Source organism: Manis pentadactyla, chromosome X, assembly GCF_030020395.1.
Source record: "Manis pentadactyla isolate mManPen7 chromosome X, mManPen7.hap1, whole genome shotgun sequence".
Taxonomy (NCBI): domain Eukaryota; kingdom Metazoa; phylum Chordata; class Mammalia; order Pholidota; family Manidae; genus Manis; species Manis pentadactyla.
The window spans coordinates 97,052,151-97,078,960 of NC_080038.1; the positions used below are offsets into that span (position 1 = coordinate 97,052,151).

General features: G+C 37.5%; 1 protein-coding gene across 1 annotated transcript in view; it reads right to left on the minus strand.

Annotated features, from left to right (window-relative positions):
• Nucleotides 1-1,216: 1,216 nt before the first annotated feature.
• Nucleotides 1,217-26,810, minus strand: part of ZMAT1 (zinc finger matrin-type 1) — a 45,941-nt gene continuing 20,347 nt past the window's right edge. The window contains 4 exon segments of the mRNA XM_057495372.1: nucleotides 1,217-2,617; nucleotides 3,869-3,968; nucleotides 22,793-22,973; nucleotides 23,051-23,152. Of these exon segments, the coding sequence (XP_057351355.1) occupies nucleotides 1,303-2,617; nucleotides 3,869-3,968; nucleotides 22,793-22,973; nucleotides 23,051-23,152 (1,698 nt within the window). The 3' untranslated portion in view covers nucleotides 1,217-1,302.

Sequence of the window (26,810 nt, forward strand, 5' to 3'; positions counted from 1 at the left end):
GAAGAAAAGTATAATTTGGGGATCACCTAACTCCCTTTTAGAGTATTCATTCAACCACAGATAAACCCAGCTGATTACTACTATGATCATTACTCTGAGCTTCAGCTCAAATTTACCATTTTACTCAAATCTCAAGGGAAAAAAAACAACTACTAAATGCCTCACCTAAGTGCAGATACACCACCATCTAAACTTATTTACTTTTTTGATAAGATTAACACAGCAAGGGGATACTGTAGCCTATTTTTCCTATTTCTGACGGTTTCATGTTGGATTATGATGGTATTCGCACAAGGTCACACAGCAACTTGATGGTACAATTGAGACCAAAACCCTGGGATTTCGATTCCCAGGTTATTACTCTTTCTACTAATACCATGGTGATGCTCAAATGCTTACAGGAGGTTCTTACCATAAAGAAGCGAGCACCAGAGTAAAAAATTAATCACGATGAAACAATTTAAAGGTAATGCATCCTCACAGCTCTCTCCCTCTTATAAGTTCTTCCTTTTTCAATTTCAAGTATTTAGTTGGTTGTATTTTTCAACTTAAAACAGCTCAAGTCTGAATATCAGCTTCTACTAAACAAGATGTGGAAGAAATGAAATGATTACACCTTTACAGTGTGACCTCCCCAACTATAGGTGAAAAATGTTTCATTATTTTCCCTCTTACCCCTGAACTAAAATCACCTTTGACTGGGAAATGATCATTTACATAAGACAATATATAGAAATTAAAACACTTTAATATAATATAAACATTTCCAGAATATAGACTGATTTTGTATCAGTACTTTTTGAGAGGTTTTTAAAACTATATATCATCTAAGTTTATTATAAGGCCGTTTCATTTTCCACTTTCAGAACTAGAAAATACAAAAATACACTGCAAATTAGACTTAATAAACAAGCAAAAAATCAGTCTAAATCGCTTCATACATTTTCCTTGGAGAAAACCAAGAAACAAACACACAACAACAATAAAATACCATCAACACTAACACAAACCCAAATCAGGAATAGGTTCTTTAATATCTGGTAATTCTCTCATTTAAAATAATTCACTATCAGCAATTTGTTCTTGCTGTGTTCTTATGTTCTTCTTTCTCAGAGGCTAGGTTTAGGTTTGTTTTTTCTTTCAATTCAATTTCAATTTTTACACACACACAGGAACTTAGCTTTCCTGAACTGGCAGTGACTGAAGCCACCTCTCCTGTTCATTGGATGTCCCTGGCTTTGTTGAAATACATACTCTTAACCAATTTCTTCAATTTATCCTCGGGTAAACAAAACTAAAAGTTCAAAATCCAAGAATAGATTCATCCCAAAGCATTTCCTCTTCTGTTTTTTCTTCAACAAATTTCTTTTTCTGTTTCCTGTGCTTATGTTCTTCTTTCTCAGAGGGTACACCATGGCTTTTTTTCTTCTTTTGATGCTTAAGCTTTCCTGCACTGGCACTGACTTTACCTCCCTCTCTTTTCTTTTGGCGGATACTCTTGTCCTTGTCTAGATCTGTATCTTCATAACTCTTTTTCCTTTTATGCTTGGACTGCTCTTTCTCTGGTCTTTTTTCCCCTTCCTCCAGGTGCCGTCTTCTCTTCTGATGTCTCTGTTTATGACCTGCCTGATGGTCACTGGTATTCTTTTCTGAGGAGAGGTGCTTGTAAACTTCAGATTCTACACTGTATGGGCCAGAATTATTTTCTTGCTGACTAAGGCTCAGGGGTACTGGTTTTTCTAGGAAATAGTCTCTGGTGGGTTGACAGTAGGTCACAGAGTCTAGTTTCTGTTTGCTGTCATGAGCTGGTGAGCAATGAGGTAACTGGTTTTCCACTGCTTGTGAAATATTGTATGATGCTGGATAGGTCTGGGAAATCTCAAATGGGAGCCCTGGCTCAATCATTCTATGTCTGGGTCTGGAATCAACCATTTCTCTGCACTTATGGGTTTCCATAGAACTATTGCTTCTGTTTCTGAAACAAGTCTTTGGCTCTAGTCCTCTGGCTTTCTGCACTTGGATGTAATCTGCAAGTTCATCTTGGAAAGAGTCATATGTTCTCTTTGAATGAGCTGGTAACCAATGATGTAACTGGCTTTCTGCTGGTGAAATACTGTATTGTTGTTGGTCGGTCTGGGAAGTTTCAAATGAAAATCTTTCCTCAAACATTCTTTGTCTGAGTCCAGAATCAACTTCTCTGTACCTATGAATTTCCACAGAGTTATCTCCTAGCTTTCTGAAACAAGTCTTTGGATCAAGCCCTCTGGCTTTCTGCACTTTGATGTAATCTTCCAGTTCATCTTGGAAAGAGTCATATGTTTTCTTTGAATGAGCTGGTAAGCAATGTTTTTTCACTGTTTGTGTAATATTGTATGATTCTGGGTATGTCCATAAAGTATCACTTGGAAATCTTTGTTCAAACATTCTATGTCTGGATCTGGAATTGACCACTTTTCTGTACCCACAGGTGTCTAAAGAACTCTCTTCCATCTTTCTGAAACAAGTCTTAGGCTCTGGTCCTCTGGCTTTCTGCACCTTGATGTAATCTGCACATTCATCTTGGCAAGAGTCTTGTGTTTTCTTTGAATCCTTCACTAGACTGAAAACAATGGATTCTCTGCAAAAGAGTAGAAAGTTCTTGTTACTAAATTATTTTATTTTGAATATTTTCTTTGCTTTCAAAAATATCAGTCTGAAAAAACAAAAAAAGCCCAAGTTTAAAAAACCTACCTCAATATAAAAGCTATAAATCATGATGTTTTATGACAAAAAGCAGCAGCAGAGATAGTATCTCTCAGGAATTTCACAACTTTTTACACTCACAAAAATTTTCAGGACTGGTGCAAAAAGGAAGATGGGTACAAAGGTATAAACATAGCTGTTATTGCTGTAATACTTAAAATGTAAGGCACATTGGAATGTGCAGGACAGCACCATTGGAAAAGACCAATATTTAATGCTCCAAAGATGATCTAATCGGAATGTCACATTGTTTTAAAGGTTTAATCTTGATTAGTCAGTTACTTGTATAGATCTATAAATGTGATGGCTATTTATTCTAGAACAATTTTAAAAGAGTCTAAATGAAAGTTAGTTTGCTGAATCAGGCAATTTAGCTCCTAAGTGTTCAGACTCAATAGTATAAATATTTTATAGAAATACTTTATAATTTAAAATAATTTAACAGAAATATTATGCTTTGATTTTAAAAGTAACAAACCAAATATACAATAGATTAGTACCCCTTTATCTCACTACCTGACTTATTCAGTCTCCAATTATCCACTCAATCCTCTCCTACTTAAAATAATAGGAGAGAATGGAATAAACATTTATTGAGCTTACTACTATGAGCCAGGCCAGGCACCTTACACACATTTTTATGCTTCATTATAACCATTTTATATAAGAGCTGTTGAAAGTTCTACATTTGGTAGAAAAATAGATCTAGCATTCCAATCCAGGTCTGTCTAACAGCAAGACACCTCACTGGAAGTTGTAACCACTCCATCTCACTGGAAGGATGATGACCAGATCACTGAATCCCTGGAATTAAGCCATATTTCCAAGGGTTACGTGACTTTGTATGGTTAGCCTGAGAATGGTCCTTTAGCATCTCTCCAAAGGAGGACAGTGCTGTCTGGTCAGGATGGGTGCCAGTTAGCCAGCTCTGCCAGTATACTATCAAGGCTAGGGAAATCCCCAGGGGTTGTTACTAGCATGCAATATGTTACAAATACCACAAACCATAGCCAGGATCAACTCACAGGGAAGTGAGTGCTTAGAAAGTTTGTGAAATACATGCAAGTATATTTGACAGAAGCCCTGGTCTTGGTGTCATAGAAGCATTTTGGCAAAAAATACTTACTTTATTTTATGTTCACTTCCTTGCATGTGGGACTGGAACATATCTAAAGATGTGAAGGTGATATTACAAGTATGACAAACGTAGGTTCTCATACCAAATGCTGAAAACACAGAAAGTTTAAGTTAAGGAAGTCAATATGAATGCACTTAGAGTGACATAGCTAGGCAAGAATTTACTAGAGATCATCTACTTGAACTTTCCCAAATTAAGAGATAAGGCCCAGAGAGGTCAAATGACTTGGTGAAAGTCACAGAGCCAGTTAAGACAGCGAGCCTCTCAGAGCTCATCTCTCTGATTTAAAGCCCATCATTCTTAACACTACCAACACTGCTTCTCTAGCCTTGGCCTCTTTCCTAAAGAAACTGTTGTCTGCCTGCTATTCTTGCTACATGGAAGTGCAGCAGGCACTTCAAATTTAGCATGCCCAACCAACCTTTGCCTCTTAATCTCCCAACCAACCTCTTTTTGTTTGCTCTTAATTCTCTTTCCACCTCCCCAAAAACCCTAACATTCAAAAAGATTAAATACAAAAGCAAGTTTTTACTCTCTTACCTGAAATCACTGTAGTGCATTAGTTTACCAAAGGTAAATTCCACAGATTTTAGAAAGGAGAGAGGTTCAGTGAGCCCCACTCTCAGGATAAAGGCTGAAAGAAAAGTTCTAAAGCAAAACTACTAGTTACCACTTCAATAGAGTCAAGAACTATAGAATAAGTATACCAGCTACCTCTCTATTCTACCTCTTAGGTAATAGAATTGGAAGCAGGGGGTAAATTAATTTTTATTTTCTTAATCTCATTATCCTGCTAGTTTCTCTGTGGTCAGAAGCAGCAAACTAATACATTTCATAAGCCAAATATAAAAATAGTCCCACCCCAAGGATGAGGCAATAATTTGGTGGCTGCAGAGATTTTAGGATCAAGCAAGTCATCTTCTTCTAAATCACACAGCAACTTACTCATTTAAATGATGGTAAATTAATCATTGCTAAGTGTATTGGCCTTGTCTGAACAAGATTATTCATAGAAACAGCAGACTACTGCCAAGGGGAAAGAAAGATCCTGACGTGAAGAACATGAAGACTCTGCTCACTACTGACATAAACTCTATGGGGGGGGGGTGCAAGGAAAGCTCAACAGGTTATGCCCAAGTCTGAATGAATGATTCCTCAAAACTATCCTCCCTCCCTGTCCTCTGATTTCATGCTCACCAAGTCACTTTCTGATTCTAATTTGGTTTCCCATATTCTTTGATAACAAAAAGAGGATACACTAGATGACAGGTAATTTTTAAAAGCCCTGGGAACTGGAAATACATACATCTTCTCTTATTGTAAATCAATACCAAAATGAAAATGTATGAACTTAAACTGCAATATTTCTCAGACTTCTCTGAGATCACCTGGAGTGTTAAAAAATAACAGATCCCCAAGCCCTTCAACTGGAGAACATGATTCCACCATCTCTGGGGCAGGTAATTTGTATTTTAACAATACCCCAGGTAATTATTATCAGAGAATATATGGGAAATACACTAAGGGAATACCTTCCCAGTTCCTTGGTTATTTATCAGTATCTTGCAAGTTTGTCTGTGATTTGATGGGTTCCTGATTTGAGGATGATCAACCCTGAAGATTCTGGACTTCCTGCAAAGGTAAAGACTAAATCCAGGACTCTGCATGCTTAAAACAACCCTTTTCAGGAAATCATTACTATCCTTATTTAACAGGTGTGGAAATTAAGGCTCAGATTCATTTGGCCAATATCATATATTTTGAGGGCACCCGAGTCATGCAAGATGAGCAGGAGTACTGGTTTCCTCCACACTAGAGGTTCTCAGTACTAGCTACACACTAAAACCAGGTGGATAACTTTAAAAATATTCATGTTCGCTGATGGACAGTGACTGTGAAGGGGTATGCGGGGGGGACTTGGTGAAGGGGGGAGCCTAGTAAACATAATGTCCTTCATGTAATTGTAGATTAATGATACCAAAAAAAATAATAGTAATAAAAATAAAAATATTCATGTTATTTTAGCTCCACATTAGACCAACTAAATCAGAATCTCTAGGGGTGGAACTAGGCTTTCTTACTTTTTGAAAGCATTCTAGATGTCTGTGCAGCCATTGTTGTACACTGCTGCCCTAGATTATTGAGCCAATGATCTTCATTATGATTATAAACACAGATTATATTTCAGAGGTTTTATGTGTCTTTTTAGTGCTTATAAAGTGTATTATATACAATATATCTTCAGTTCTCCCTTTATTTCTTCATGAATTATATCAGAGATTATAATATAGGTAACATAGGAGTTTAGAAGAGCTGCAATTCACATATGAAAGATACAGAGGCAGGTCCAGAACTGTGGTCTGATTACTATTACCTTAGGCATTGTCTTTTTCACACACTGATATTCCTTATCTTTTTCTAAAATATAGACATCTCAGAAAGGAATATATAAAAATGGTGTAACCCCCTTCTGTGAAGATATGAAGCCTATTTATTGTCCCCAAGATCAAAATTCCTGGTCTAATCCTCCTGGAACCTACCTCCACTATGTTTCTTATACTCTCTACTCTCCTACCTGAGTCTGCTCCTTGGCTCTATCCAGTTTTTCTGCCTTAGCCTTGCTAGGATTCCTTGTTTCTGATTTCACCCAGAAAGTCAAGTTTCTTTGCATCTGGTACCTTTCAGAATTTTCTATAACCTAACACTTGAGGGGCCCATTTTTCTCCTAATCACATCCCTATGTCGTAACACCCCCAACTAAGGTCTTACTTTCCAAAGCATAGATTGAGGAAGTGCATGTCTTTATAGTCTCAGTCTTGCTTGTGGTTCTCAATCTTGGCTCTATATCCTAATCATTAGGGGAGTTAAAAGGAAAACAAAACTCTAATGTGTAGGTCTCAGGGATTCTAATTTAATTGATTTGAGGGGTGGCCTGGGCACTGGGATTTCTTTAAGTTCCCTATATGATTCTAATGTGTAGTCAAGAGTGAGAACCAATGATCTAATATCTTAAATGGGGTAAAATCAATTAAGAGCTATGTAAGCAAAAATGCAACTTAATGTGGAATTTAGCTTAAGAAAAAAATAGAAAATGTCCAATTTACCTGTTTTTAAATTATGATAGGAGAGTAAAACATTTGGAAAAACTAACATTTGTTGAAGGTCTATTCTGTGATGGGCACTGTATATACTGTTTCATTTCATCCCTTGCCAATCCTGTAAAGTGCCTTATTTTCATTTTATACCTGAGGAATCTGAGGTACAACTGGGTAACTGACTTGAAACATTTCCAAATCTCTGTTTATCTCTACACAACGCCTCCCAATAAATGATTAGTAAATGTTAATTGAGAAAAAGTATACACTCATTACCATATAAAGCACTGAGAAAGATATTGCAGCATAAAATATAATCCCTTGTCTCAAGGAGGCTAATTCAGTTAAAGGCTATAGTTAATGCATTTATCAATGAACAGTAAAGCCTATGAAAAATCAGAGGAAGGGGAGAACACCAAGAGCTAAAGCAGTAAAGGAAGTTGTGATGGATCTTGGAGGATGAAAGGATTTGAATTGCAAGGAAAGCAACAAGGGCACTCCAGGTAATGAAAACAGTATCAGATATGACAAAGATAGAAATCGGCATGTGTTAGATTCAAACAATTGCTCAATAAACACTGAGGACCTATGCAGCACCAAACATCATGCTAGATGTTAGGGGTACAATATTAATCATGCAGATTGCTCCAAATCTGAGGAACAGATACTTGAACAGAGGATTTCCATCTCATTTGGTAAAAGGTAAGAGAGGTATGCTTAAGGAGTATGGGAACTCAAAGAAGCAGAGGCACTTAGCACAATATGGGGCTCTGAAGAAGCTACTGGAAGAGATGATGCTTTAGTTAAACTTGGAAAGATGGAAAATAGCTAACTTGATTAAAGAGTTGAGAAGACTATTGTAGGTAGAGGAAATAGCATGAAAAGGCATAGAAGTATTTACAGGAACTTCTTAAAATTTGTAATTGTAGAATAAAATGTAAGGGGATGAAATGGGAGAGGCAAAAGAGTGTCAGATCAAAGAGAGACATATTATGCTAGGGAGATTAGACTTTTTATTCTCTCTGTTGGGAAACCTTGAAGTGCTTAAAGTATTGACATGGTCAGTGGTGTGTTTTAGAGACATCTCTCCTCTAGCTGTAATATGGAGCATGAATTTGAGAGAAGGAAGAAGTAAGGAGACCAGAGTTAGGTAAATATACTAGACCAGGCAAGAGATAAGGGGGACATAGGCTATAAAGCTCACAGTAGAGGTAGAGAGGACAGGAAATGGGTGAAATACTTAACATTAAAACTGGCAAACCTTAGCAACTGCTTGAATGTGGGAGATAAGCTTGCCAGAAAGGTGTGAGACAGGAGTGTAGAATAGTGAAGGAGAGTCTTGGAGAGTGGTGTAGGTTTAAAAATAATTGCTGAGGAAGGGGCGGAAGATGGCGGCGTGAGTAGAGCAGCGGAAATCTCCTCCCAAAACAACATATATCTATGAAAATATAACAAAGACAACCCTTCCTAGAATAAAGACCAGAGGACACAGGACAATATTCAGACCACATCCGCACCTGAGAGAACCCAGCAACTCGCCAAGGGGGTAAGATACAAGCCCCGGCCCGGCGGGAGCCGAGCGCCCCTCCCCCAACTCCCGGCCAGAGAAGAATAGGCAGAGCGGGAGGGAGACGGAGCCCAGGACTGCCGAACACCCAGCCCCAGCCATCCGGGCCAGAGTGCAGACACAGTACGTGCCCAGGGGGCCCTGGATGCCAGGGAAACAGGGCAGCAAGAACAGTGAGCGGGCACTGGAGGCCGGGTGTCGGAGGACACAAGAAAAGCTCGCGACCATTTTTTTTTGCTTTTTTGCTGTTTTGTTTTGGCGAGCGCTTTTTGGAAGTCTTAAAGGGATAGGGACCCCAATACTAGGGAAACAGGGCAGCAAGACCGGTGAGCAGAGGCTTGAGGCTGGTGCCGGAGAATAAAGAAAAATGAGCGACCACTTTTTTTTTTAATTAAAAAATATTTTTTTTTTGGTGGTCGTTGTTTTGTTTTGGCGGGTGCTTTTTGGAAGTCTTAAAGGGGCAGGGCGGGACACTTAATCCAGAGGTAGGGAAACCGGGGATCTCTGGGCACCCTAACCCCTGGGCTGCAGGGAGCAGGGAGGCCCCTTACGGAGATAAATAGCCTCCCAGCCGCTCCTGCTCCAATGCGACTCCACCACTTTGGAGTAGCTGCCCGAGCCAGGCCACGCCCACAGCAACAGCGGAGATTAACTCCATAGCAGCCGGGCAGGAAGCACAAACCCTGTCTGCGTGCAGCTGCGCAGCACAAGCCACTAGAGGTCGTTGTTCTCCCAGGAGAGGAGGGCCACAAACCAACAAGAAAGGAAGTCCTTCCAGCCGTCACTCGTCCCAGCTCTGCAAACTATTCCTATCACCATGAAAAGGCAAAGCTACAGGCAGACAAAGATCACAGAGACAACACCAGAGAAGGAGACAGACCTAACCAGTCTTCCTGAAAAAGAATTCAAAATAAGAATCATAAACATGCTGACAGAGATGCAGAGAAATACGCAAGAGAAATGGGATGAAGTCCGGAGGGAGATCACAGATGCCAGAAAGGAGATCGCAGAAATGAAACAAACTCTGGAAGGGTTTATAAGCAGAATGGATAGAATGCAAAAGGCCATTGATGGAATTGAAATCAGAGAACAGGAACGCATAGAAGCTGACATAGAGAGAGACAAAAGGATCTCCAGGAATGAAACAATATTAAGAGAACTGTGTGACCAATCCAAAAGGAACAATATCCGTATTATAGGGGTCCCAGAAGAAGAAGAGAGAGGAAAATAGATGGAAAGTATCTTAGAAGAAATAATTGCTGAAAACTTCCCCAAACTGGGGGAGGAAATAATCGAACAGACCACGGAAATACACAGAACCCCCAACAGAAAGGATCCAAGAAGGACAACACCAAGACACATAATAATTAAAATGGCAAAGATCAAGGACAAGGAAAGAGTGTTAAAGGCAGCTAGACAGAAAAAGTTCACCTATAAAGGGAAACCCATCAGGCTAACATCAGATTTCTCAACAGAAACCCTACAGGCCAGAAGAGAATGGCATGATATATTTAATACAATGAAACAGAAGGGCCTTGAATCAAGGATACTGTATCCAGCACGACTATCATTCGAATATGACGGTGGGATTAAACAATTCCCAGACAAACAAAAGCTGAGGGAATTTGCTTTCCACAAACCACCTCTACAGAACATCTTACAGGGACTGCTCTAGATGGGAGCATTCCTAGAAAGAGCACAGCACAAAACACCCAACATATGAAGAATCGAGGAGGAGGAACAAGAAGGGAGAGAAGAAAAGAATCTCCAGACAGTGTATATAACAGCTCAATAAGCGAGCTAAGTTAGGCAGTAAGATACTAAAGAGGCTAACCTTGAACCTTTGGTAACCACGAATTTAAAGCCTGCAATGGCAATAAGTACATATCTTTCAATAGTCACCCTAAATGTTAATGGGTTGAATGCACCAATCAAAAGACACAGAGTAACAGAATGGATAAAAAAGCAAGACCCATCTATATGCTGCTTACAAGAAACTCACCTCAAACCCAAAGACATGTACAGACTAAAAGTCAAGGGATGGAAAAACATATTTCAAGCAAACAACAGTGAGAAGAAAGCAGGGGTTGCAGTACTAATATCAGACAAAATAGACTTCAAAACAAAGAAAGTAACAAGAGATAAAGAAGGACACTACATAATGATAAAGGGATCAGTCAAACAAGAGGATATAACCATTCTAAATATATATGCAACCAACACAGGAGCACAAGCATTTGTGAAACAAATACTAACAGAACTAAAGAGGGATATAGACTGCAATGCATTCATTCTAGGAGACTTCAACACACCACTCACCCCAAAGGACAGATCCACTGGGCAGAAAATAAGTAAGGACACGGAAGCACTGAACAACACAGTAGAGCAGATGGACCTAATGGACATCTATAGAACTCTACATCCAAAAGCAACAGGATATACATTCTTCTCAAGTGCACATGGAACATTCTCCAGAATAGACCACATACTAGGCCACAAAAAGAGCCTCAGAAAATTCCAAAAGATTGAAATCCTACCAACCAACTTTTCAGACCACAAAGGCATTAAACTAGAAATAAACTGTACAAAGAAAGCAAAGAGGCTCACAAACACATGGAGGCTTAACAACACGCTCCTAAATAATCAATGGATCAATGACCAAATCAAAATGGAGATCCAGCAATATATCGAAACAAATGACAACAACAACACTAAGCCCCAACTTCTATGGGACACACCAAAAGCAGTCTTAAGAGGAAAGTATATAGCAATCCAAGCATATTTAAAAAAGGAAGAGCAATCCCAAATGAATGGTCAATGTCACAATTATCAAAATTGGAAAAAGAAGAACAGATGAGGCCTAAGGTCAGCAGAAGGAGGGACATAATAAAGATCAGAGAAGAAATAAATAAAATTGAGAAGAATAAAACAATAGCAAAAATCAATGAAACCAAGAGCTGGTTCTTCGAGAAAATAAACAAAATAGATAAGCCTCTAGCCAGACTTATTAAGAAGAAAAGAGAGTCAACACAAATCAACAGTATCAGAAACGAGAAAGGAAAAATCACGACGGACCCCACGGAAATGCAAAGAATTATTGGAGAATACTATGAAAACCTATATGCTAATAAGCTGGGAAACCTAGGAGAAATGGACAACTTCCTAGAAAAATACAACCTTTCAAGATTGACCCAGGAAGAAACAGAAAATCTAAACAGACCAATTACCAGCAACGAAATTGAAGCGGTAATCAAAAAACGACCAAAGAACAAAACCCCCGGGCCAGATGGATTTACCTCAGAATTTTATCAGACATACCGGGAAGACATAATACCCATTCTCCTTAAAGTTTTCCAAGAAAAAGAAAAGGAGGGGATACTCCCAAACTCATTCTATGAAGCTAACATCACCCTAATACCAAAACCAGGCAAAGACCCCACCAAAAAAGAAAACTACAGACCAATATCCCTGATGAACGTAGATGCAAAAATACTCAACAAAATATTAGCAAACCGAATTCAAAAATACATCAAAAGGATCATACACCATGACCAAGTGGGATTCATCCCAGGGATGCAAGGATGGTACAACATTCGAAAGTCCATCAACATCATCCACCACATCAACAAAAAGAAAGACAAAAACCACATGATCATCTCCATAGATGCTGAAAAAGCATTCGACAAAGTTCAACATCCATTCATGATAGAAACTCTCAGCAAAATGGGAATAGAGGGCAAGTACCTCAACATAATAAAGGCCATATATGATAAACCCACAGCCAACATTATATTGAACAGCGAGAAGCTGAAAGCATTTCCTCTGAGATCGGGAACTAGACAGGGATGCCCACTCTCTCCACTGTTATTTAACATAGTACTGGAGGTCCTAGCCACGGCAATCAGACAAAACAAAGAAATACAAGGAATCCAGATTGGTAAAGAAGAAGTTAAACTGTCACTATTTGCAGATGACATGATACTGTACATAAAAAACCCTACAGACTCCACCCCAAAACTACTAGAACTGATAGCGGAATACAGCAAAGTTGCAGGATACAAAATCAACACACAGAAATCTGTGGCTTTCCTATATACTAACAATGAACCAACAGACAGAGAAATCAGGAAAACAACTCCATTCACAATTGCATCAAAAAGAATAAAATATCTAGGAATAAACCTAACCAAAGAAGTGAAAGACTTATACTCTGAAAACTACAAGTCACTCTTAAGAGAAATTAAAGGGGACACTAACAGATGGAAACTCATCCCATGCTCGTGGCTAGGAAGAATTAATATCGTCCAAATGGCCATCCTGCCCAAAGCAATATACAGATTTGATGCAATCCCTATGAAACTACCAGCAACATTCTTCAATGAACTGGAACAAATAATTCAAAAATTCATATGGAAACACCAAAGACCCCGAATAGCCAAAGCAATCCTGAGAAAGAAGAATAAAGTAGGGGGGATCTCACACCCCAACTTCAAGCTCTACTATAAAGCCATAGTAATCAAGACAATTTGGTACTGGCACAAGAGCAGAGCCACAGACCAATGGAACAGACTAGAGAGTCCAGACATTAACCCAGACACATATGGTCAATTAATATTTGATAAAGGAGCCATGGACATACAATGGTGAAATGACAGTCTCTTCAACAGGTGGTGCTGGCAAAACTGGGCAGCTACATGTAGGAGAATGAAACTGGACCATTGTCTAACCCCATATACAAAAGTAAACTCAAAATGGATCAAAGACCTGAATGTAAGTCACGAAACCATTAAACTCTTGGAAGAAAACATAGGCAAACACCTCTTAGACATAAACATGAGTGACCTCTTCTTGAACATATCTCCCCGGGCAAGGAAAACAACAGCAAAAATGAGTAAGTGGGACTATATTAAGCTGAAAAGCTTCTGTACAGCAAAAGACACCATCAATAGAACAAAAAGGAACCCTACAGTATGTGAGAATATCTTTGAAAATGACACATCCGATAAAGGCTTGACGTCCAGAATATATAAAGAGCTCACACGCCTCAACAAACAAAAAACAAATAACCCAATTAAAAAATGGGCAGAGGAACTGAACAGACAGTTCTCAAAAAAAGAAATACAGATGGCCAACAGACACATGAAAAGATGCTCCACATCGCTAATTATCAGAGAAATGCAAATTAAAACTACAATGAGGTATCACCTCACACCAGTAAGGATGGCTGCCATCCAAAAGACAAACAACAACAAATGTTGGCGAGGCTGTGGAGAAAGGGGAACCCTCCTACACTGCTGGTGGGAATGTAAGTTAGTTCAACTATTGTGGAAAGCAGTATGGAGGCACATCAAAATGCTCAAAACAGACTTACCATTTGACCCAGGAATTGCACTCCTAGGAGTTTACCCTAAGAATGCAGCAATCAAGTATGAGAAAGATCAGTGCATCCCTATGTTTATCGCAGCACTATTTACAATAGCCAAGAATTGGAAGCAACCTAAATGTCCATCGATAGATGAATGGATAAAGAAGAAGTGGTACATATACACAATGGAATACTACTCAGCCATAAGAAAAGGGCAAATCCAGTCATTTGCAGCAACATGGATGGAGCTGGAGGGTATTATGCTCAGTGAAATAAGCCAAGCGGAGAAAGAGAAATAACAAATGATTTCACTTATCTGTGGAATATAAGAACAAAGGAAAAACTGAAGGAACAAAACAGCACCAGAATCACAGAACTCAAGAATGGACTAACAGGTACCAAAGGGAAAGGGACTGGGCAGGACGGGTGGGTAGGGAGGGGTAAGGGGGCGGAGAAATAGGGGTGTATTAAAATTAACATGCATGGGGGGGTAGGAGAAAAGGGAGGGCTGTACAACACAGAGAAGGCAAGTAGTGATTCTACAAGATTTTGCTATGCTGATGGACAGTGACTGTAAATCGGTTTATAGGGGAGACCTGGTATAGGGGAGAGCCTAGTAAACATAATATTCATCATGTAAGTGTAGATTAGTGATACCAAAAACAAAACAAAACAAAACAAAAAAAAAGGGCAGTTCCTGTGTGGTAACCTCCAATGAGTTCTACACAAGGGTATAAAGGGCATATAAAAGTGTAGGCAAAGGGTCTGTTTGCATTTATACAGAAGATCAAAGCCTAATTGGGCTACCCCGAAAATGAACTAAGATACGATATGAAAGAGAACTTCCAACATCAGCACTCTCTGGAAGACTCATGCCAGAAGATGATCATCAAAAAACCCCAACAAAGATCCACGCACTGCTACAGCTGTAGATGCACTCATCCCACCAGCTCCTGGACTTGCCATGGGAATGAAGGAGATATCTAAGCTGGCCTGTGCATACAGTAAAACAACAAATTTGACTGGATCTAAACTGTTGGAACTCAACCAAGAGCTAGGAGAAGTGCAAATTGTAGCGCTCCAAAATCTTACAACTACAGACTATTTACTGTTAAAAGAACATAAGGGATGTGAACAGTCCCCAGGAATGGGTTGTTTTAATTTGTCTGATTTCTCTAAGTCTGTTCAGGTTCAGTTGGACAATACCCACCATATCATAGATAAGTTTTCACAAATGCCTAAGGTGCCTAACTGGTTTTCTTTGTTTCACTGGAGATGGCTGGTAATTACAGATATGCTTTGGTTATGTAACTATAATCCTATTATGTTAATGTGTGTGCGCAATTTAAGTAGTAGCTTAGAACCTATACATGCTGAAGTTACTCTACAAGAAGATATGTCAAAGAAATAATCAATCTTCCCATGTTTTCTTCCGCCTGCTACTTCTATAGCTTTTCTTCTTCCTTCCTAATTACAACCCTTAAATAGAATTCGTGCCTCATATCAAATTTACCGAGTATCATAATTCTTCCAAGTGGTAAAGATACCTCAAGACAAATGCTGGGCATAGAAGCTACAGGGCATAAATATGCAATGAAATAAAAAGCTAACCATTTCAAACAATAAGGCTTCTCTCTCACTTACCAACTTTACATTTCCCTGTATGGCCCCGGAAGATGACTGGTTAGCCAGAGACGGGTAAGATTCCTCAAGGGAGGAACAACCTAAGACAGGCACAGTCGCAGGGGGGTCATCAGGTGAGAAATTGGGGATCAACAGAGGTGAGGCTTAGAACCTCACCCCCCCGTTCTGAGAGAAATCTTCTGCATACGTGGATGTTTTATTGCCCTTGTCTAGCTTGGATTAACACATAGTCTACAGGCACACACCTGATCATCTACATTTGCTCTCTTACAACACTAAACTATGTTTTCTACCTTTATCTTGTATCTACCTACCACTTCAGCATTTTATTAAAAATAATAATAATAAAGAGAGAAATGTGGTATCCACATATAAATCAAGTATAAAAACCAAATGAGTATTCATGTTTGAACTGACTGTTTATAGTTCATAATGCATGAGCAAAACCGAAAGTTTCTGTGATGACTACCCTTGTACTGTTCACTATGTAACTGATTCATTATGTAAGAATTTGTTCTCCATGTAAGAACTTGTTTGTTATGCCTCAGAAGATTGGAGACTGACGAAAATTAGGCTTGGGGTTGATTAATGATTGTGCATTGAGCATTGACTCCCCTATACAGATTTTTTTTGTCGTTAACAACCATTTGATCAATAAATATGAGAGATGCCCTCACAAAAAAAAAAAAAAAAAAAAAAGGACAGACTTCCAATGGTAAAATAAATAAGTAACCGGGATGTAATGTATAGCATAAGGAATATAATCAAGATATTGTAACAGCTTGGTAGGGTGATAGCTTGAACCTAGAATTATGTATATAAATGTTTTATCACTGTGTTGTACACTTGAAACTAATGTAATGTAATACTGTGCGTCAACTACCCTTCAATAAAAAATAATTATCTAAAAAAAAAAATTGCTGAGAGGTAAGTGAAGAAAAAGGAAAAGGAGTAGGACTAAAAGTCCATAGAGGTTGGATACCAAGACTCCCCTCAGGTATCCAATCTCTAGCTTTATATCATTTTCCATAGCACCACTAAGTATCCTAAATGTAAAAGTAGAAAAGGTGGACTATGGGATTGACCCAGGGTTGAAATATTGCTACTAAGGATTGAGAGAATAACAATTAAGTAGAAGTAAAGCCTTGCAGAAAGTTGTTACAGCATTAAAGTATGAGATGATGGTAATGGAAATGTAATGAAAGGGTACAGGAAAGAGAAACAGTTGTAAGAAGACATTATAAGACTTGCTGATGGAGAGGATATAGGGAAATTAAGTAGTCAAAGATGCCCTCAAAGACTCAATTGTAAGTGACTAATAAGTGGTGGTACTACTGGCAAAGACATAAAACTTGGAAAAATCAAGTTGGCTTGAGATCCTCAATTCAGTTTTAGGTATGTTGACTTACAGGTGAAGGTGAGATATCTAAGTGCAATAACAGAGCTAGAAATTAGTGAGATAAACAAAAAAATACAATAAATAAAAAATACATACATACTTTGGTTCCATATCGTTACGGTAGCCATTCCTGTGCTAATAAGATCTGGGCTGGATGAGGAACATGAAGAAAGCAGTGAGAATGTTGAAGCAAAGGAGAAAGAGATTAGATGTAGTAGAAACATATAAACTAAACAGATAGAAAAGAAGGCACAGACAGAAAGAAGAAAATGGGTGATGAATGAAATAGTTAAGGTGGCTCATGTTAAGTTTTTGTCTTACCGCTTGCTCACTTACAATATGGGCTTCTGCTGATACTGTTCTTTGAAACTCTCATCAGCTAATTTAAATTCTCCAGGCACTTATTAATCCTCAAATGATTACTGTTCTTAAAATGGAATAGTCAAGGCAGGGCTGAAAATTCATTCTTTGAGCTCTAGCTTCAGAGGCTAGTGTGAAATGACTTCAGTGACTGGATTAAATTATGCTGGTGATCAGCGCCCCCTACCTGGCCAGGTGAAAATTTCACCAGCAAATTCCTTCTGTCATCCTAGTAACTGAAACCTCAGAGTGCAAAAATGACCCTCCCTTCAGAAGTGAATAGGTGCACACACTTGTTATAGCTGACTCAGTTCCAATTTTACCTAATACCATAAAACTAGAAGCCACTTATTTCAGATACCCTCAGCCCAGCAATAGGAAAACTACCCTAACAAGCAAAAGTTTATTTCTCCAAACGTCTACTACCTTCTAGTTCTACACTTGCCTAAATTAACATTCTTTAAAATCCTAGATAAAAACAGATTTCTATGTAACTTTTGGGGATATGTTGAATCACATTAAGCAGGAAACTTAAATAGAACACAGGGTCAGCACTCAATATATAAAGCTTTATAGTTCATTGATTCATATATTAAACTCATCTCTGTTGAGGAAGGCCTACTCTGTGTCAATTTCTACCTCAATTCCCTTCCCCCAAAGGTTTTACACTCTAATGGGAGATAAATATAGAGATAATTAGATATGCAGGTTAAGGAAGCACAGAAGATAAGCCTTGAAGGAAGTGAAAAGGCTTCCAGGGAAGTAGCATGTTGAAGAGTGAGCAAGAGTTAGCCAAGAGAAGAGAGACAGATATTTTCCAGGCAAAATGGCAGCATGAACAAGGGCACAGAGACAAGAAATAGGGTAATAGTTTCTGGAAACCATAAGCAGTTTGCAGGTTCTAACCCACATAGATCAGGGCAGGAAGTATCAGGAGATAAGCCTGGAGAAGGTAGGCAGAGACAAGATGGTAAAGAGCTATCAAGCTTCGATTGTATCCTTAGGAAAGAAATAAGGATTTTTAAGCAGAGAAATGACATGGAAAGATGTGCTCTTTAGGTGATTAAATCGAGGGTACATTTGGGGAGACAAAACTGATGGCATAGAGAATTAGGAGGTTGTGCCAGTAATCTAGAACAATGCTTCTCAAAATATCTTGTGAGTACAGAACCAACTAGTGATCATGTCAAACTGCATATTTTGATTCAGTAGGTTGCAGTGAGGCCTGAGATTCTTTTACTAACAATATCGCAAATGATGCCAGTGATGCTGGCCATAAACCAAAGTTTGAGTAGCAAAGCTCTAGGAAAGATGTTGAGGGCCTAAACCAGTGAGAGAAGAGCAGGGCTTGAGATAAAGGAATAGTAACATTCAGGAGATAAAACAGTCATGACTTGGTGCTTCATTAGATATAGGAAGTGAAGAAGATGGGGTTGGGGGGGATTTACATTTAACTACAAGTTTCTATTTTGAATGAGTGGATTTGAAATGGTTATGAGGTATCCAGGTGAAGCAGTAGTTGCCATTTGAATATAGGAGTTTAAAGCTTGACAGAAAGCTCATAAGCACATAGATGAGAGATGATATCAAAGGAAGAGATTAGATCATGTTTGTAGACTAAGGTCAAGAATGGAACCATGGGAATACCTACATTTAGGTAATGAATTAAAACAAGAGCCCCCAAAGAAAACAGAAAAGAAAAACACAAGAGAAGAACCAGAGCATAAGGAGTTACATGTGACAAAGAATACAGCTTCAAGAAGGAGGGAGTAATGAACACTTTCACAGGAAGCAGAAAGGTCTAGTAAGGAAAAAACTGAAAAATCACAGTGAGTGGAGCAAAAGTGGGTGGAACAGAATATGGAGAGGGAGTAAAATACACTAGTAGTGAGAAGGTGCCTGTGGGGGAAAAATGAAAAAAAAAATGGTTAGAAGGGCAATCGGATCACTCCAGTCAGGATCAGAATCTTTACTGTGCCTGAATTCTTGCCACTTTCTTAACTCCTTTGTTCATCATCTCTCTTTCCCACTTCTACCAATATAAACCATATGCTTCCTCTCTTAAGATTCTTCACAACTATGATGTTTTCCTCTCCTCTGCTTTCCAAAAATTGGTATACAAAAATCCTTGTCTGTAGCCTTATGCAATGAAGTGTTATTAACCCAACTAGTTTATGCACTTGCTACTGAGGGAAAATAGTATATCTTCATTTGTATTCCCAAGAATGACTAGCCTAGTACCCAAGAGACACTGAAGCTGAGCTTAGTGACTGAATGATATAACCACATGATACTAACTTAAAATATTTCCTTATGTACCTATGATATAACATAGAGCCTTGGGAATACCTGTGTTTGATTCTGTAATTAATAAGGATCATCTAAACCTTTCTGGGTCTCATTTTCTAGAAAACCAACACACAGAACTAAGGACTTTAAAGTCCATCTAAAGTGAGTCAATTTTACTTGTGTAAAATTCTATGACCCCAAGAGCCCCACCACCTCCTATGCAGTAAGAGTAAATGATACATACATAAACCAATATGTTTTATTAAAACTTCCCATGAAAGAGTTTTGGGATATTTTTACTGTTTACCATTTGCATCTGATTTTTCTGGAAGAGGATTCTCTCTTATCTTGTCTAAAAACTTCTTCTTAGCTTCATTTCTTTTGTGTTTTTTGCCAATATAATGTTTTTGGGCCATTAATGGACTATTAAAGGAAGCAGGACAGAGCTTGCAATACTTGTCTGGATTATTCAAATCCAAATCACTGCTGGAAGAGGAAGGCATATTCTTGTCTTTAATCCCACCTGGAGGAGGCTTGACAGCAAGGGGCTTCAGAAAAGTTGACTCTGTAGAAGTAGTAATAGGCATATCTGCTGAAACAGTTATAATGAGAAGTGATCAACATGTGGTCAGCTATTAGGGCTGCATTCATTATAAAGTATTAGGGAAGTTTAGTATTCTTTAAAAACTCATTATCTTTGAGCTTTTCCCACACAGGGCTGTTGGATTTTTAAAAGGCACACAGGTTAAAAAGAATTTCCTTCTGTGATAATGGAAGTTTGAATACAAATCTGTCATCAAGTTTCTCCAAAAAAGATACAGGAAACCTCAACAAACAAAAAGCAAATAATCCAATAAAAAAATGGGCACAGGATCTGAACAGACACTTCTCCAAAGAAGAAATTCAGATGGCTAACAGGCACATGAAAAGATGTTCCACATCGCTAATCATCAGGGAAATGCAAATTAAAACCACAATGAGATATCATCTCACATCAGTAAGGATGGCCAACATCCAAAAGACAAACAACAACAAATGTTGGTGAGGATGTGGAGAAAGGGGAACCCTCCTACACTGATGGTGGGAATGTAAACTAGTTCAACCATTGTGGAAAGCAGAATGGAGGTTCCTCAAAAAACTCAAAATAGAAATGCTATTTAACCCAGGAATTCCACTCTTAGGAATTTACCTTAAGAATGCAGCAGCCCAGTTTGAAAAAGATATATGCACCCCTATGTTTATCGCAGCACTATTTACAATAGCTAAGAAATGGAAGCAACCTAAGTGTCCATCAGTAGAAGAATGGATAAAGAAGAGGTGGTACATGTACACAAGGGAATACTATTTAGCCATAAGAAGAAAACAAATCCTACCATTTGCAACAACATGGATGGAGCTAGAGGGGATCATGCTCAGTGAAATAAGCCAGGCGGAGAAAGACAAATTTCAAATTTCATTCATCTGTGGAGTATAACAACAAAGAAAAAACTGAAGGAACAAAACAGCAACAGACTCACAGAACCCAAGAATGGACTAACAGTTACCAAAGGGAAAGGGACTAGGGAGGATGGGTGGGAAGGAAGGGATAAGGGGGAAAACGGGGCTTTACGATTAGCACACAATGTAGGGGGTTGGGGACATGGGGAAGGCAGTATATACAGAGAAGACAAGTAATGATTCTATAGCATCTTACTACACTGATGGACAGTGACTGTAATGGGGTATGTGGGGGGGACTTGATAATAGGGGGAGTTTCATAACCATAATGTTGTTCAAGTAATTGTACATTAATGATATAAAAAAAAAGATACAGGAAGGACTAATTGCATCAGTTATTGCCTAATCACATTCATTAGAAAAATCAATAAAAGCATCAGAACTGTCTTAGGATGGTTCTTGAAATTAGTGAGGGCAAAACAGATGGTACCAACTTCTAAGTTGATGTCTTTCTTGAGTAGCACAGTTTCAGTCATCTATTCAGTCCAGATTTGTGATGTTTGTATCAAAATAAAATTCATGCAGTTAAGACTATAAAATGACACATTTCCACAATTACAGTTATTTCAGACCTCTTTCATATAGTCTCTTCTCTGAGCCCAAACTGATGAATTTTGGAGTCTCTTCTCTGAGCCCAAACTGATGAATTTTGGAGACTGAAGATAAGGCTTTACAAGATGCTTTCTCTTCTTGTATAGTACTCTGATTCTATCCCACTTTAGACTGATGGGCAGAAAAACAAATACACAAAAGTTGGAGAGACTAGAATAAAATTAAAAATAATTCTGGTTTCCGTCATTAAGAAAACAATGCATTTTAATGCTGGATGAGGCCTCTACTATGAGTTGGAAATTAACGTAGGTAAAATTTCCATGCCAGGCATGTCTTATTCTGAAAGTGTTGATACTAATGAGAATGTGGTAAATTATTTATTCCAGAAGATTAATACCTCATTTTTTGTTCTAGCACACAATTCTTCAAAACACAGGGTGTACTCTGCCCCCTCATGCCAGAAGTGAGATCTTTGGGTCAGATCTCTTAGGCAGTGGTGGCCCAATACCAGTGGAAGGAGGAAAGAGGCAATGTTTTATACTTCCCTGTATCTTTGGGATCTATTATAAAATAAGTCCTCAATAACTACTTATTGATGATGCTATTAGTTCTTTTTCTCTACATTCATAGGAAAATAGGAATATGCTATCAGAGTAGAAGGAGATTCCATAACTTATTTTTTTTTTTGCCTACAGTTATAGTCAGGAAATGCTGCTCCGTAATTACACTATGGTGAAGACACTGGTCTGAATACACATATGAAATCATGCTTTGGAAAGTACTAAAGCAAAAAAAGAATGAGATCGATGCCAAGGAGAAATAAGAAGGGGCTAAGATTTTATGATTTGATGTAGAAACTGGAGAGCTTCAGGTTGCTTATTGTTGTTTCTTTGCATAGCAAATTACATTCTTTTATTTGGATTTAATAAACTGAAAGGGAGAAGTCATAACATTTCCTAAAATTCACCTAGCAAATACAATTTCCATATTTAATGACAAGGACACAGAAAGAGATTAACTGGGCAGAAGATGAATCAAGTTATCACTCCAGACTGAAAGTCTCTCTGCTAAAAAATGGATAGGAGAAATGGAAAAAATGATAGGGAACCCTTTATTGAAACTAAAGAGGTAAATGTAATCTTACCCATCTCTGACTCTGGCTGAAATCCTGATGGAGACACCTGATCATGCTCCTCCATTAACTGCTTCACTTTTTTAGCATGGACTTTCCCTACATAATGAGACTTAGCAACAACTGGGGAACTAAAAATCATGTTGCAGAGATCACAAAATTTGTTTCTGTTCACTACTTCACTCCTGTGCACCTGAAATAAGTACAATCTTGTTAGAAGGATTCAATAACTACAAGTTTAGAATTATGACACCAACATAGGCCACTCACCTGAAAATTCTCAACATCCATCTTCATTTGCTTACCAGGCACTTCATTTTGTTCCCCATACATTTGAAAATAAAGCCTAATATTCTGAGCATGTTTATCACTCTGAAAAAAGGTATAGTATGACTTTGTTTATTCAACAACAGAGTCACCCCAAATTTACACTTATTTGAATCTGAGGACAACAGTTGTGGTATATTTGGTGTGTACCAAGTTTATGAAAGAGGTTCACATGCTTTGAAATTTCTAAATCTCAGTCAAATTGAAAATAATACTATAATTTAGCAGTCAATACCTTTTAGATTCTTGTTTTTGACAGAGACTCCTAGTTGCTGTCCAATATCAAATTCTTATTCTTCCTTAGTTACACACAAGTAATATACCCAACTAAAAGACTGCATGTTTCAGCCTTCCTTTCAGTAAGATGTGACCATTCTGTCCATTAAGATGTAATCTGAAGTGTTGGGTAGAATTTCCAGGAAGCCTCCTTAACAGGTTGGGGAATAAGCCCTTTTTCTAACTTTCTTCCTTTCTGCTTCTGGTAAAGGTCATAGTTCTAATTGTCATCTGGGAGTATGGGGGATCCAGAGGAGAAAGATAGAAAATGCCTAGTCCCTGATGATGTCATGGAGCTGTCATTATCAGCCCTGCATTGCCTACCTCTCAAATTCTTCTATGTGAGGAAATTAACCCTCCTAGGTTAAGCATATTAGAAAAATCTCTGGACAGATGTATAACAAAATACACAAGAATAACCAAATGCTGGTGTAAGTAGCAGGGAAACTAACATTCCTGAGCACATACTGTGATGCAGTCACTCTCTCTTCCTACAGGATTTTAAACTGTGAAATATACACATCAAATAGGAAAGCACAGGAAATTTTATAGCTGAAGCCCATACCCCTAATCTAGTTTTAATAGAAGTTAACATTTTGCTGTATTTCTTTCAGATTTCCCTTTTAAAAGAAGTAAAAATTTACATATACAGTCCTATCTCCTTCTGCCCACAATCTCCTCCCCTTCTCCCCATAGATAACCACCATCTTAAAGTTGGTCTATATAATTCCCTTCATGCTTTTATTATTTTACTACATATGCAGGTGCTCATAAATAGTATTATATACTATTGTCATTTAAAATTTTTTATGAAAATGGAATCATTCTATCCATACCCTTTTTCAACTTGCTTTTTATAATCCACTATTATATTTCTAAGACTGATACATTTAGCTCTAGTTCATTCATATGCTACCCATCATTTCCCCTATTGAAGGCAGTTATGTTTCTGTTTATTCTGCTATTACAAGCATTTCTACACTGAACATATATAAATATATCTCTTAATATACATGTCCAACAGGGTCTTTAAAGTAGATACTTAGAAGTGAAATTCTTGGCTTATAAGGTATGAGGATTTTCAACTTAATAGGTATCATAAATTTCTTTCCCAAAGATGTTGAAGCAGTTTACAACTCTAAATGCAGCACATATGAATGTTTCTGTTTTCCTATATTCTCCTGAAGTTTTACTAGATTTTAATTTTAGCTAGCATGATGGTTTTGATAAGATAGCTCATTATCATTTTAACTTGCATTTCCTGTATGGGCACTAGTGTAGCAGAGTGTCTCTTTTACTGCCTGTTCATTTTACTTTCCTATTTTTCTGTTAGGTTGTATCTTGTTGTGATTCATATATAATCCTTTATATATTCTAGACAGTAATCCTGTGTTAATTATATGGATTATAAATACCACTCAATCTGTGATTTGTCTTTTAATTTTATGATGATTTTCTTGTCATATAAATTTTCCCCACCAGATATCATGACTTATTTTAAAGCTATAGTAATGAGGTGAAACTTTTGCAGAGACAGGCAAATTGAGCAATACAAATAAAACAGAATAATAGCCTCAAAATAAACACATGTATATATGAAAATTAGTATATGATAGAGGTGCCGCTACAAATCAGTGGGGCAAGGACGGACTGTCAAATAAATAAATAGTGCTGGAACACCTGGCTATCTGTATGAAAAAAGTGATGTTATCACTCTCAGTATGTGGAAATCATTACCAGATGGATTAAGCACTTTAACATAAGAAAGAAAACTTTAAAATGTATTAGAAGAAAATAGAAGGAAATATTTATATGACAAAGTGCAAAGAATGGCTTCTTAGACATGTAAGTGTAAATAGAAAGGGAAATAATGCATACAACCTCACTAAAATTCAAAACTTCTACAGTACTGTCTTATTTTACATGTATAATAAATACTATATTGAGATAGTCTGAGAGTATTAACCAAGCTGTAAAATAAGAGAAAAAAAATCACTTTTTCAAGTAGAATATTTGTATGGAAATGCTTTCAAATATATGGAAAATCAAGTATAGTTTTGATTTGATGATTTAACAGCTAAGCACCAAACTTACAGGTGGCACTGAAATTTAAATTAAAAAATATGCTATAACACCTATTTATTTTATCCTTTCCCCTACTCACTTCCCATCAGTCTATTCTTCGTGTTTGAGTCTATTTCTGTTTTGTTTGTTTGTCTGCAAAATGGTGTTGGTAAAATCTCTTATTAAACTTGTGAGAATTAAGTGAAATCAAATATGTCAGAGTGACTAACACATCCTCAGACACCATAGCTCAAAGATTTAGTAGAGATATACAATCAAGAGGCAAATAGGTGCAGACAAAATATGTGAAGGGGATAAAGAGGCACAGACATCCAATTATAAAATATATTAATCACAGGGATGAAAGTACAGCATAGGAAGTATGGTGAGTAACACTGTAATATCTTTGTATGTTAACAGTTGGAATATATTTATCATGGTGAGCACTTAGTAATGTATAATTGTCAAATCACTATACTGTATACCTGAAACCCAATATAATATTGTATGTCAACTATATTTGAATTAAAAATGAAAAAAATTGCTACATTACATAATATAATGTTTTATAGCTATTAAAAATATTATAGAAAATTAAAAGATGTAATAATAGGACAAAATGTCAAGAATATATTCTTATATTTCAAAAGAAAAAACCACATACACAATTCTCTTTTGATGAACTGTGTATGTTTGTTTGGTGTGTGTGTTCAGAAAGCATACTGGAATCATATGAGCATGAGAGAAGTTAAGTGATGGATACTTACAAGTGACAGAATTATGACTGACTTAGATTTTCTCATGTTTGTATATATTTTCTACACTGAACAGTGCTTCATAAGCCCATGAAAAGCTATTTTTCAAATTTAAATTCAAGTGGTTCTAACTTTAGTTATCAGAGTCTCTTGATCTGTTTCTCTCTTTATCAACTCTAAATCTTTGAGCTATGGGGTCTGAGGATATGCTAGGCACTCTCACATATTTGATTTCATTTAATTCTCATAAGTTTAGTAAGAGAGATTTTACCACTCCCATTTCGCAGGTTCAAGAAACATGCTCATATAAGTAAAATGCCTTGCCTAGGATAACACAACAATGGTGGAGTTAAGACTTGAACCTAGGTCCTCTCAATCCACAGCCAATACAATTGCCCTATCTGTAATTATACTAATTATACCAATCAACATAAGGACTGAAATATAGTTGCCAATAAGATTAGCAATGGGCAAAGCAAGATAAGTGTTTAAAAAAGTAGAGTTGGCATTGTATTATATTTAAGTAAAAGTATAGTATTTTTGGTAACCCAGATACCAGATATGAAAGAAATCCAATAGCTCATCATATGATGTAGAAATGGGAGGCA